This window comes from Schistocerca serialis, chromosome 5 (genome assembly GCF_023864345.2).
Source record: "Schistocerca serialis cubense isolate TAMUIC-IGC-003099 chromosome 5, iqSchSeri2.2, whole genome shotgun sequence".
Taxonomy (NCBI): Eukaryota; Metazoa; Arthropoda; class Insecta; order Orthoptera; family Acrididae; genus Schistocerca; species Schistocerca serialis.
In genome coordinates, this window is record NC_064642.1 from 298,967,469 (window position 1) to 298,981,045 (window position 13,577).

Consider the following 13,577-nt stretch of genomic DNA (forward strand, 5'->3'; position numbering starts at 1 on the left):
GATAATTAACGCTGAGGGACCTCGTTTTTGAATGGAAGCGATTAATTTTAAGTTCAGGATTTAATCAGTTTGTACATGTTACTAGAGATGTTATACAACAGGACCAAATTCTTGTTTTATTTTCTCGGACAGATTTGGTTTCTCTCGCAGTTGGAAATGCACAAAGTCGCCCCAATCTGAACAACAGCAAAGTTACAACCAACCAAACCGAGTACAAATCCAATGAAAATAATTTATGAAAGGAAACTTTGAACGTGGCGTTAGAACGCCTGGTACATGTGTACTGCTCCCGATGACCAATCGCTGGGGCTGCTTAGTGGGTGCTTTCTTACACCAGGTTTAACTTACGACTACTTACAATAAGCTGAAGCACTTACCTTTGGGAGCTTCTGCGCAGGCTTGATGTGTATTCCGCCGACCTCCACAACAGCTGGTACAAATGGCCGCGGAGGATTCAGAGTTGGATTTGAATTTACGAATAGCATACTAGTATTTTCAGCGATTTCCTCTAAAGAAGGGAGAGAGTCGCCGAAGTACTTCCTGACGACCGTATTTGTAGGTTTGTTTATATACTCGTAAAAGAATAACTTGCTGTAGGTTACATACCACGTGTTCCTCAGACGCTCAAAGAAGCTCATGTGGTCACTGCTCTGTAGAAACATGTGAGGCAAATAAGACGGATTTTCAGGTAAACCAAAGCGATCTAGATTCCATGGCATAATGACAGAAGAAATGAGTGCAATGTTGCGTGCCTGAAATTTGTACACGAAGGGCAGCATACAGTCAGTCGTGAATGGCTCGGTGAAGATGAGGTCGTATTTTTCATTTGACTTCATTAGTTGTTGCATTGCGGGGAACTGCAGCAGCGTATCACATGCGCTCACTGTGAGGCTCTTGAGTAATTTAAATGTTACCGAAGGATCATCTCTACCAAACCTATCGTCCACTGGAATTCCATTCACCACGGAAGGCATAGAACCGACCAGGCTGATGTCTGTGTAGTTTGGTACGGGCTTAGCTTGAGGGAAGTGGCTGTAGACAAACACCTCGTGGCCCCTGGCAGCGAGCGCCTTCATCACCTCCTCGAACATTACGAAGTGACTTTTTCCCGGATAATCGAACAGACCCAGAATACGAGCTGCATTCGATTCTCCAGCCAGTACTACCATTAGAACCACCTGGAAAGTGTGCATCTGCAAGAGAAAAATCGATGGCTATATTAAGAACATGTTTGACAAAAAAATCATCGGTAAAAATTTAACTAGTGCTGAAGGATATTCCTAATTGCAATTTGCTCAAAATAATGATTCCGCTATCCACTAATTCATATCTTTCCAAGAACTGGAAGGAAAGAAGAAAGGAACGTTGGAGTTTTACTTCATGTCGACATTTAAGTCATTAGAGATGGAATACGAACTCAGACTGTTTCAAGGACAGGAAACAAAATCGAACATGCTCTTTCAAAGGAACCATTCTGGCATTTGTCTGTAGTGATTTTGGGAAATCACAGGAAACATAAACCTTGACGGCCAGACACAGATTCGAACCAGTGTCCTCCGAATGTGAGTGCTACGTGCTAACAGCTGCCACACCGCTCGTTAACTTTAAGGAAGGTGTTGGCCCACACAACTCCAGAAATGGTATTCGACAATATCGCTCGTTACTTTAGTCATAGATCTGAGAATCATCTCTGGCCTCTTCTGCTTATCAACAGTTACATAAAACTTCCTAGCAAATTAAAACTATGTGCAGGACCGAGACTCGAACTCGGATCCTTTGCCTTTCGCTGGCAAGTGCTCTACTATCTGAGCTACCCAAGCACCACTCACGCCCCGTCCTCACAGCTTTATTTCTGCCAGTATCATGTCTCCCACCTTCCAAACTTCACAGAAGCTCGGCTGCGAACCTTACAGAAGTAGCACTCCTGGAAGAAAGGATATTGCGGAGACATGGCTTTGGCCGCGAAAGGCAAAGGTCCCGAGTTAGAGTCTCGGTCCGGCATACAGTTTTAATCTGCTAGGAAGTTTCATATCAGCGCACACTTCGCTGCAGAGTGAAAATCTCATTCTGGAAAAAGTTACATAGTCAATTACCAAGACCATTAACCAGATTAGAGCTATTTTGTTGAGTTGCCATGATGTTCATTATCTTGAGAAAGTTTCTCCCTATATGAAAGGAAATGAAATGCTGTTACATAAATTTTTTAGCTATGTTATATTCATTACTTACTGCACAGATGTCCGCTGGTTGCTACAGTTGTCTAGCATCTGCCGTTTTCTAGTGTTTCTAGACTTCCATCGCTTTATGCATGCTTTGTACCTGTAGAAAATTGCTAAAAAGAGAGTGCAAAATTTAGACCACTGTAGCACTTAGTGGACGCACATGCAGTAATTCAAAAGCGTAATACTGTCAAAATGTACCACACATATTTTGCCTTCCATGTAGGGGGGCTTATGATCTAGACCTAATGGAGACGAACTAGCGAAAATCTAGTCAATAGTTTTATTAAGGTAAATATTTATGAAGTATTTTTGAATGGCTTGGTAAACAAGAATGCTAGTAGCTCTAAATTGGTCTCAAATATTACAAGATTAATGTCGTATGGGTTTGCTGACATCTTAATACACTAGGTGCTGCATTCGCTGAAAAATTCAACATAGCGCTAATGGGAAATTAAAAAATCCCAGATGGTAGTGGTAGGACTTTATAAAATTCCGAGATGAGTGAATTAGCCCAGATGTACTTTGTAACAGCCCCATCCCCTCCCTTCCCCTTCTGATGTCACAACCCAAGAGGATTCCACGTCAAAGTATCTGAGCAACCTGTATTATACCTAAAAAACACAAAAATATGCCTGTCACATCACATGTGGGAATATAGCTTCAAAAGAATATGTAATATGTACTGAGTATAACAGTGCTTCCAACGTGAAACCTACGTAAGCACCTAAACTTCTGCGTTACCTGTAAATTTCATCTGTTTTATACCTCAAAATAATGTCAAATACAATATGGCCTCGTCAACAAATATTTATCTCTGTGTACTGATTAATTTCTGTAACAGTACACAACATGCGGCTAAAAATACCCTGAGCAGACAGTTGATACTTTATTCTTAGGCCTAAATGAGGCTACGTGCAGAAGCAAACTTTGAAGGAAGATCGCAACCTTTAGCAATCAGAACGATGGTGCCAAGGCTTTCTAAGAAATTTAGAGACTACTCTCCTACCTTTCCATAATTAGCTAGCTAGTGTATCTCCCAACCGAAATGTGAACATACAACACAGTCTAAGAAAATGGAAAAGTTTCTACACAGATGAAATTTTGGTATCTCGAGAGTATGATCTCTGCATTAAACAAATTATTTGGCAAAACATGTAATGATTTCAAGTACAGAACACACGTGGCACTGCCGTTTTATGTGCTTTACAAGGTTTTTAAAAAATGCACATGTCTTTCATAACAGCGCTATTGATAAAACTTTTAAGTTAAAGCAGCACTTCACTAAAGCTCAATCTGTACCACACTTTGCAAGGCACAGTGGAACATCAAACGAAGTCTTTCCGCATCTTAATCTTATTATTTATCAAAATACACATGGCTCACTTATTTGCACTACTGACAACACTTTCAGGTTTGGCGATGACCTTTGCTTGATCTCTATACTACATGCTAATGAAACCAACATGGCGAAGATCTGTTCTATAACATTAAGAAAGGCACATCGACATTACAGCTAATCTAACTTACAGCTTAAAATGCTTGTTAAGAAAATAGTTGGAACTTCGTACTGAAGCAAAAAATGTTATTTCCACATTTGCATTTGTCAACAACTAGACTCAGTTGGACTAAAACCGATATCAAAGTCAGCCTGTTTTTTGCCAAGAGACATCAAATTCGTTTTATCCACTGAATCAAGAATACAAGCAATTAATATCGAGACAAGGTACTGCAAAGAGCAATGCCACAGGTGGGTGGATACATGAAAATTATATAAAGCTGTGTCACGAATTAGACCAATGATCGCAAGAAAGGTTAATCAGTCCAAGACAGGTCCCAGAGAAGCATGAACAACCACAAATACTCTCGCATAAGTGCATGGAGGATGCAACTACCTGGCTGCGCAAATCAGTTCAGCAAAACAAAACCATGATGCAAATTAACTGGCTTCACGAATGCCTCACCTTCGTCGATGCAAAGACGTCCCATGCTTACCAGTCCGAAGGTGTGTGAGGGTGGAAGAGGGCTTTAGTGGTGGCTGTTAATCCTAAGTTCAGGACAGCCTCCTTTCTACAGCAAGTAGGAGACGATATTGTCATAACGCTCTCTACAATGACCAAGAGTGAGTATCTTCTAAAGTGATGTCCCTCCAGCTGTGTGACGACCACACAGCGACGAATGCACTGGAGAAATGGTCTAACTTTCCTCTACCAAAATTTGGCTGATGCTGCCAGTGTTAGAATCTCATTGGCCAACTGCAGTACAACTCTTGAGTTCCAACCAATAATAATTTAATGGAAAAAGCTTGATTTCCTACTCTTAAAGAATTTTTCATGGTTCACCAATGAAGTATATTTCTCCTTTGTCATGGAGACAGAGGCAGAAAATCTCCAGTATGTTTCAGAAAATGCAGTAGACTTCCATGTACACACATGCAGGAAGTCCCCACTACCAAAAAATTACGATGATCCAACTGGAGAACCCTGAACTAAAATTTGAACCAACATTCCAGCTGGCCTCAGCTGGGCGTAACGGCAGCTCCTGCACTTCATAGGGGTTGTGCTCACTCCTGTCTTTCAGAGCTAGGTCCTCAACGGGCATCAGAATCTCCACCCCATCCTCAGACGCAGAGCTTGTAGCTAGCGGTGGTGTGGATGCCACTGCAATTTCCTTGGTCTTAGCGGTCTTCGTTTTTGATTTCTCTTGCTGCTCCTTGAGTTTCCCTGGTTGGGAGGACTTCACTGGCTCAGTCTCTGGGACTGAGGATGAGCATGAAGGCCTATGACCAACTGCTTTTGAGCTCTTTAGCCACTGGTAGGTGTCTTCTTTCCCATTAGCAGAAACCTGGGAAGGGTGTGACCCAAGGGACCCCCTCCTAGCGAGAGAAGCCGAAGAAGACTTACGCTTCTCCGGCTTAGAAGTGGGGACAGGCGTCCTCGATGGTTGGGGGAGAGAGGGGATGTTGCTCCAGAAGTAGATGGTGTGGTAGCAACAGTGAAGGAAATGCCCCCCACCATCAAGAGGGCAGGTGTAGTCTTCCAGCTCTGAGGGGTGACCTGGGTTGGCGGAGCTGATGGTGCCAGAATTGTTTTAGCGGCGCGTAAGACAATGTCCTATGTAAAACATGCAGGCGCTCAAATTTTCTCTTAGCCTCAGTGTAGGTCAGTCGGTCCAGGGTCTTGTACTCAATGATTTTCCTTTCTTTCTGGAGAATCCTGCCCTCTGGGGAGCAAGGCGAATGGTGCTTTCCGCAGATAACAGAGCTGGGAGGTGGGGCACATGTGTTGGGATGTGATGACTATCTGCAGTCTCGACATGTGACACTGGAAGTAGAGCAGGAAGACATACGGTCGAACTTCCAGCACTTAATGCATCACATCGGACGGGAGATATAGGGCTTTACATCACAGTGGTAGACCATCACCTTGACCTTGTTGGCAATGTATCACCCTCGAATGCCAAGATGATGGCACCGGGGTGGCAACCTGATTATCCCTTGGACCCCAGTGGACACGCCGGACGAAATGTACACCTCGCCGCTCTAAATTGGCGCGCAGCTTATCGTCAGACTGCAAAAGAAAGTCCCTGTGAAATATGATACCCTGGACCATATTTGAGCTTTTATTGGTATGATGGTTTCAGAAACATCCCCAGCTTGCCAGAAGCGAGTAACGTCCGTGAATGGACAGAGTACGCTGTTTTGATCAAGACTGACCCTGATCTCATTTTGGACATTCCCTCCACCTCCCCAAACTTGTCCTCTAAATGTTCAACAAAAAACTGACCTTCATCGTCATGAAAAGTCCCATCAGCTCTCTAACATACAAGGTACTGGGGCGAATAAGATCCGCTGCCATCCTTAGCGTAACGTTCCTCCCATGGTGTGGCCAGGGAGGGGAACGATTTGGGGTTGTATTCCTGTGTGACGAATTGAGCTCTTAAACCAGCAAGAGATGATTGACTAAGCTTCATTCGTGTCATCCACCTTGATGCCACCCACTCCGACCAGGGGCCGTGCCCATAGCGCCACCAAGCCACAGCAAAGGCCACCTAGCAGGATTGCCATTGCCAGGAGTCCCAATGCCCCTGGGTGACTGGCATCTACTTGTCATGCGTGGGGAGTTAACGGCGCAGGCATCAGCACATGGATTCCTGTGTGGTCAGGGGGCTACAACCAACAGGGTACATAGCGGTCCCACCACAACGGACTGGCTACCATGCTGAATATCAGGCGCAAACGAGCTAATAAGTCCGTTATCATCGACAGTGCAGAAAGCAGTACTGCACAGAGGGTGGAGGAATAAAAAACCCAGGAGGGTGTCCTCACCCAACAGTTGGAGAATGAGCAGAAGTGTAGATCCACATCGACGAAGGATGCATGTGGTGTCAGTGCATGATGGACACTATGTACCATGTGAGGCGCCCTTCCCCAATTGGTTCGCTCTTCGGGAAAATTTTTAATAATGGATGCCAAACCCTACAGGGGACCATCGTATATAGACAAACGTGAGAGACTCCTTTTAGTAGCCTCTTATGACAGGCACTAATACCTCGGGCCTATTCTAACCCCTGGACTTGCAGGCGGAGTGCTGCTCTGAGATGAAGAGGTTGGCACAAAAGAGAAATTCGTGGCAGGCCGCATCAAATCAGTCAGAAAACTTGTGGCATCCTGCCCATTCGTTTAATATAGAGCGTCTAAGAAGCGGTTTTCTCGCATAGCTGTACAACATACAAGCACATTATATTAATGGAGTTTATTACAGTAATTGCACTGACTTGTCCTTTTCATAATGAAAAGTCACAAGCAATTGGCGACCTGCAAATAATGTCCTTCGATATACAATTTCCATTCAAGTAAGTGATACAAGGCACGAGTGTCAGCTAAACAGTTAGGATGACGACTCGTTCCATCTTCTAGTACAATCGACGCTCGCTGGAGCGGCGCTTATATTCTCTTCGCAAAGAGGCCACTCCCGTCGTGGTGCGGTCCTAGTCAGCGTACTATCGGTTGTCGTCTTCTCACAGCGTTCTCTGCTATTACGTTTTGGGCCGACATGCCGGCGCTTGATGTTACGCCGGAACAAGACTAATGACTAAAAAAAGTAGTCAGTGCTTCGTGTGCTTTACCTGTTACTGCAGTAGTTCTGACAGGCACCGTGCTTTGTGTTCCAGGCTTCAACTTCCTTGTGGACTGCGAATATTTCGCACCGGTATTAATCAAGTCATAGCACAGAAGATAACATCCATCGCACTACTGCTGGACGAGCTTTTAATAGTGTATTAAACAGTTTAGATGCGTTGAAGCCACTGTATGTGTCCATGCTATAGAATCGATGTATTACTCGTATGTCACAGAACAAAAGAGAATACTATCTAACTGGTGGAATCCCGAATTTCAGAGGCCACAGATGTGGACTGTGTCCTTTTCGAGCACAACCAGAGTTCTACAGAAACCGGAAAAATTTCATATCAATGGAAAAATCATCTGTGACGCCAATATAAACAGTTTGAACGTTGTTTCCCGTTGGCCGAATTCGACCCATGATGCACTCATTTGGGACTATAGTAGAGTTGTTGCAAAATTTGAATGGGTAATGTGTGTTCCTGTTAGAAATAGTGGATACGATCCCTCTGAACATCTTACGACTCCTATGTTTCGATCCCACGTAAGACGTTGCAATAAAGCCCTTATTGCTACCAGATGCGTAAAAGAGTAAATTCGGTTTCCGCAAGAAACGTTTCCAGATTCTCACTAAAACAATGCGAGATAAACAAAACCATTGTGGGAATGTTATTGCGGCTCGTGCAGTTCTGCACAACTTTGTAATAAAAGTTAGAGATATGTTTCACCCTGATATTGTGGAGGTGAATGACATCGACCATTATGCATTTCAGCCAGAAGCATATGCTGCAGGCCAAGCTGTTAGGTCTATTATACTTTTAATGAAAATAATCTAAGTCGCTAGTAAAATGACAAACTAGTATAAAGACCTTTCCTTCTCGAATGAATAAATGATTGACTGGATCTTCACTACTGCGGTGAAATGTGACCATTTTATTTATGTATAATTCTATAGTTACGTTCTGTTTTCGTTATCCTTTCTTTTTCCATTAGGGATTCACATTTTCATTTTATTTTTTACTTCAGTACACAAAGTTGTACAATAAAGATGTTTTGTTTATTTTTCAAGAAAAACAAGGTATCTACTTTTATAATACTGTTCTTACAAATTAATATTAGACCTTGGTAATTAGAAAAATTTCATGTATTGTTGCTGAAATAATAAATATAAGGTCGAATGACAAGAAGGAACATTCCACCATTCGAAAAAGAATCAAGCAAATAAAATGTTTTACCTGTATAAAACATACTCTCATTAACAAAAACCTAAATTTCCCGTGCGCTTTGCCTGAAGTACTGGAATTTGCTCCATTTCGTTCCTGAACTTGTAACTTCCATTTTGAGGTAATTCTCTTCTTTCATTATTTCTCTGTCTCAACTAAAAATATTTTTGATTATATTGCTCTCGTATTAAACGCATTTTTACGTATAAAGCTAGTCTTTTTTCCAACAACTCCCTGTTTTTCACTACAACCTTATGTTCTCTGCCTTTTTCTTGGGCCAATCTTCTGATTGGCTCACCACAAAATGAAGGCTGAAGTTCGTGACTATGGAATAACGTTTCACCGTCAGCAATTTCATTGCCCTCTTCCTAGAAGCCAGTGTCATCGATATTACTTGAAAGGATCACATCTTCAGTTGTGTCATTGTCAACTACAGCTGTCCCTTCCAGAACTTGAGAGACCCATCAACAACCATTTGGCTTATATCAGCTACTGCACTAAGAGTTTGGAAGCGTGCGAGGGATAAGTCCCTGCAGTCGAGCTATTCATCGTGTCCTCGGTGGCTCAGATGGATAGAGCGTCTGCCATGTAAGCAGGAGATCCCGGGTTCGAGTCCCGGTCGGGGCACACATTTTCAGCTGTCCACACCGAGGTATATCAACAACACCTGTCGGCAGCTGAGGTTGTCAATTAGTCATCATTTATTCCAGGGAAAAGCTGCACGGTCATCAACAGTAACTGTTAGCTCGGGGTCCCGTGCTCGCTACGCATGTACCCACAAAAGATTTGTGGACCCCCTGGGGGGCAAATCGTGGTTGAAGACCCTGAAGAGATGTTGCCTCTCAGTAATGTCCAGTGTTTGATCATCTGGTTGTGGACGGAGTCCAGGCCTGGGGCTGTGTCCCATGAAGAGGTAAGAGCCTGCAAGAATTCCCATTCACAGAAGGCTTAATTACAGGATTCAACGTGATGATAGCTGAAAGAGTGGGTATGTGCAACTCCGTGTGTGCCAGAGAATGGTAATGGGATATGAAGAGGACGCCAATGCCATCGCTAAATGTGCTACAAGGTGTGCTGCAAGCTGGTCGATCAGTGCACAGAGCATTAGGAAGTTAAGACCCTCGACAGTCTACAGTCGCTGGTGGCCTAGAAGGCTACAGAGCTCGGACAAAACCTGCGATGAAGAGGCATTCGTCGTCAGGGAGGAGACATAGCGCTCCTAGCATTAGTTTCTATGAGCCTAAGCATGGAGCCGTGAAGTTGGTCTGTGATGGGTGTCGTTTACATCCCTGCAGTTCCTGTCAGCAGTCTTAGACGGCGACTGCTATATCCTTGGTCCTCCATGGTACCAGTCTATGACGAGGGGGACTAGTGGATAGGGGGCAGGAGTGCCAGCAGCATGAGTAATAGTGGCAGAGACGTTTTGCACGACCGCATCAATGGAATTCGAGAGAGAGAGAGAGAGAGAGAGAGAGAGAGAGAGAGAGAGAGAGGTTTAAGTGCACAGCTGAAATACATAAAGGCCACTTGGCCCCTGCAGGATGTCAAATTTGGGGAATGATAGAATCACCGGACAGTGGCCACTGTTAAAAGATTATCATGGGATGATGCAGGGCAGGAGATCGTGAGATTGATGTAAGTAAAGGTGCCATGAGCGGCACTGAAGTGTGTAGGGAAACCATCATTGAGGAGACAAAGTGTAGTAAGTTGGTTAATTAGGAGACCCCTACCCATTGAAGTGGCACTCCCCACAGCAGGTAGTAGGCATTGAAGTCCCCAAAGAGGAGATATTAGGGTGGGAGTTGTTATATTAAGGTATAAAGTGCAATGTAAGGAAGATACCTGTCTGGAGGGATGTACACATTGCACATGGCGATTACCAGAGTCGTATGTATTCTAACCACTATTGCTTCCAGCTTTGTATGAAGGGGGATCCAGTCAGTAATCAAACCTGAACGAACCTAAGTTCAGACCTCACCAGATGCCACCACAGGGTCAGCACAGTTCAGACAGGACGTGTGGTAAACACAGAACATTGGAGATTTATCATCACTGAAGTGTGATAAATAATCAGCATTGGCGGCCGAAGACTTCCGGCATAAGAAGTCAGCCTCTTTGTGCCAACGGCCTTGTCAAAGAGGGTGGAGGAGCGGATAGAGGTTCAGGGCACTCTTGTCCTAGGGGTGGGAAATTGCCCATAAAGGCGGAAGAATCAGCAATGATCAACGACATGAGGATGCAGAAGGCAATGGAAACCACTGCATTAAAGACACGTAACGTGTATCCACAGGACATGTGGCCTGTAATTGAAGAAGTGTGATGATGATCTCTCCATTGGCAAAAGATTCCGGAATAGTCCCCCATTCGGATCTCCGGGAGGGGACTTCCAAGGGGGAGGTTACCATGAGAAAAAGATTGAATAATCAACGAAAGGATAACGTTCTACGAGTGGGGGCGTGGAATGTCAGAAGCTTGAACGTGGTAGGGAAACTAGAAAATCTGAAAAGGGAAATGCAAAGGCTCAATCTAGATATAGTAGGGGTCAGTGAAGTGAAGTGGAAGGAAGACAAGGATTTCTGGTCAGATGAGTCTCAGGTAATATCAACAGCAGCAGAAAATGGTATAACAGGTGTAGGATTCGTTATGAATAGGAAGGTAGGGCAGAGGGTGTGTTACTGTGAACGGTTCAGTGACCGGGTTGTTCTAATCAGAATCGACAGCAGACCAACACCGACAACGATAGTTCTGGTATACATGCCGACGTCGCAAGCTGAAGATGAACAGATAAAGTGTATGAGGATATTGAAAGTGTAATCCAGTATGTAAAGGGGGACGAAAATCTAATAGTCATGGAAGAGATGGAATGCAGTTGTAGGGGAAGGAGTAGAAGAAAAGGTTACAGGAGAATATGGGCGTGGGACAAGGAATGAAAGAGTAGCAAGACTAATTGAGTTCTGTAACAAGTTTCAGCTAGTAATAGCGAATACCCTGTTCAAGAATCACGAGAGGAGGAGGTATACTTGGAAAAGGCCGGGAGATACGGGAAGATTTCAATTAGATTACGTCATGGTCAGACAGAGATTCCGAAATCAGATAGTGGATTGTAAGGCGTACCCACGAGCAGATATAGACTCAGATCACAATATAATAGTGATGAAGAGTAGGCTGAAGTTCAAGACATTAGTGAGGAAAAATCAATACGCAAAGAAGTGGGATACGGAAGTACTAAGGAATGACGAGATACGTTTGAAGTTCTCTAACGCTATAGATACAGCAATAAGGAATAGCGCAGTAGGCAGTACAGTTGAAGAGGAATGAACATCTCTAAAAAGGGCCATCACAGAAGTTGGGAAGGAAAACATAGGTACAAAGAAGGTAGCTGCGAAGAAACCATGGGTAACAGAAGAAATACTTCAGTTGATTGATGAAAGGAGGAAGTACAAACATGTTGCGGGAAAATCAGGAATACAGAAATACAAGTCGCTGAGGAATGAAATAAATAGGAAGTGCAGGGAAGCTAAGACGAAATGGCTGCAGGAAAAATGTGAAGACATCGAAAAAGATATGATTGTCGGAAGGACAGACTCAGCATACAGGAAAGTCAAAACAACCTTTGGTGACATTAAAATCAAAGGTGGTAACATTAAGAGTGCAACGGGAATTCCACTGTTAAATGCAGAGGAGAGAGCAGATAGGTGGAAAGAATACATTGAAAGCCTCTCTGAGGGTGAAGATTTGTCTGATGTGATAGAAGAAGAAACAGGAGTCGATTTAGAAGAGATAGGGGATCCAGCATTAGAATCGGAATTTAAAAAAGCTTTGGAGGACTTACGGTCAAATAAGGCAGAAGGGATAGATAACATTCCATTAGAATTTCTAAAATCATTGGGGGGAAGTGACAACAAAACGACTATTCACGGTGTGTAGAATATTTCAGTCTGGCGATATACCATCTGACTTTCGGAAAAGCATCATCCACACAATTCCGAAGACAGCAAGAGCTGACAAGTGCGAGAATTATCGCACAATCAGCTTAACAGCTCATGCATCGAAGCTGCTTACAAGAATAATATACAGAAGAATAGAAAAGAAAATTGAGAAGGCGCTAGGTGACGATCAGTTTGGTTTTAGGAAAAGTAAAGGGACGAGAGAGGCAATTCTGACATTATGGCTAATAATGGAAGCAAGTCTAAAGAAAAATCAAGACACTTTCTTAGGATTTGTCGACCTGGAAAAAGCGTTCTACAATATAAAATGGTGCAAGCTGTTCGAGATTCTGAAAAAAGTAGGGGTAAGCTATAGGGAGAGACGGGTCATATACAATATGTACAACAACCAAGAGGGAATAATAAGAGTGGACGATCAAGAGCGAAGTGCTCGTATTAAGAAGGGTGTAAGACAAGGCTGTAGCCTTTCGCCCCTACTCTTCGATCTGTATATCGAGGAAGCAATGATGGAAATAAAAGAAAGGTTCAGGAGTGGAATTAAAATACAAAGTGAAAGGATATCAATGATACGATTCGCTGATGACATTGCTATCCTGAGTGAAAGTGAAGAAGAATTAAATGATCTGCTGAACGGAATGAACAGTCTAATGAGTACACAGTATGGTTTGAGAGTAAATCGGAGAAAGACGAAGGTAATGAGAAGTAGTAGAAATGAGAATAGCGAGAAACTTATCAGGCTTGATGGTCACGAAGTCAATGAAGTTGAGGAATTCTGCTACCTAGGCAGTAAAATAACCAATGACAGACGGAGCAAGGAGGACATCAAAAGCAGACTCGCTATGGCAAAAAAGGCATTTCTGGCCAAGAGAAGTCTACTAATATCAAATACCGGCCTTAATTTGAGCAAGAAATTTCTGAGGATGTACGTCTGGAGTACAGCATTGTATGGTAGTGAAACATGGACTGTGGGAAAACCAGAACAGAAGAGAATCGAAGCATTTGAGATGTGGTGCTATAGACGAATGTTGAAAATTAGGTGGACTGATAAGGTAAGGAATGAGGAGGT

General features: G+C 43.4%; 1 protein-coding gene and 1 non-coding gene across 2 annotated transcripts in view; one reads left to right on the forward strand and one right to left on the reverse strand.

The window, feature by feature from the left end:
* Positions 1–2,301, reverse strand: part of LOC126481583 (UDP-glycosyltransferase UGT5-like) — a 38,569-nt gene extending 36,268 nt beyond the window's left edge. The window contains exons 1-2 of the mRNA XM_050105442.1: positions 2,230–2,301; positions 378–1,193 (exon numbers count right to left, since the gene is read on the reverse strand). Of these exons, the coding sequence (XP_049961399.1) occupies positions 378–1,193 (816 nt within the window). The 5' untranslated portion in view covers positions 2,230–2,301. The remainder of the gene's footprint in view (positions 1–377; positions 1,194–2,229) is intronic.
* Positions 2,302–9,117: 6,816 nt separating this feature from the next.
* Trnat-ugu (transfer RNA threonine (anticodon UGU)) lies at positions 9,118–9,191 on the forward strand. Its single transcript has one exon. It is a non-coding gene; the product is annotated as a tRNA-Thr (tRNA).
* The last annotated feature ends 4,386 nt before the right edge of the window (positions 9,192–13,577 follow it).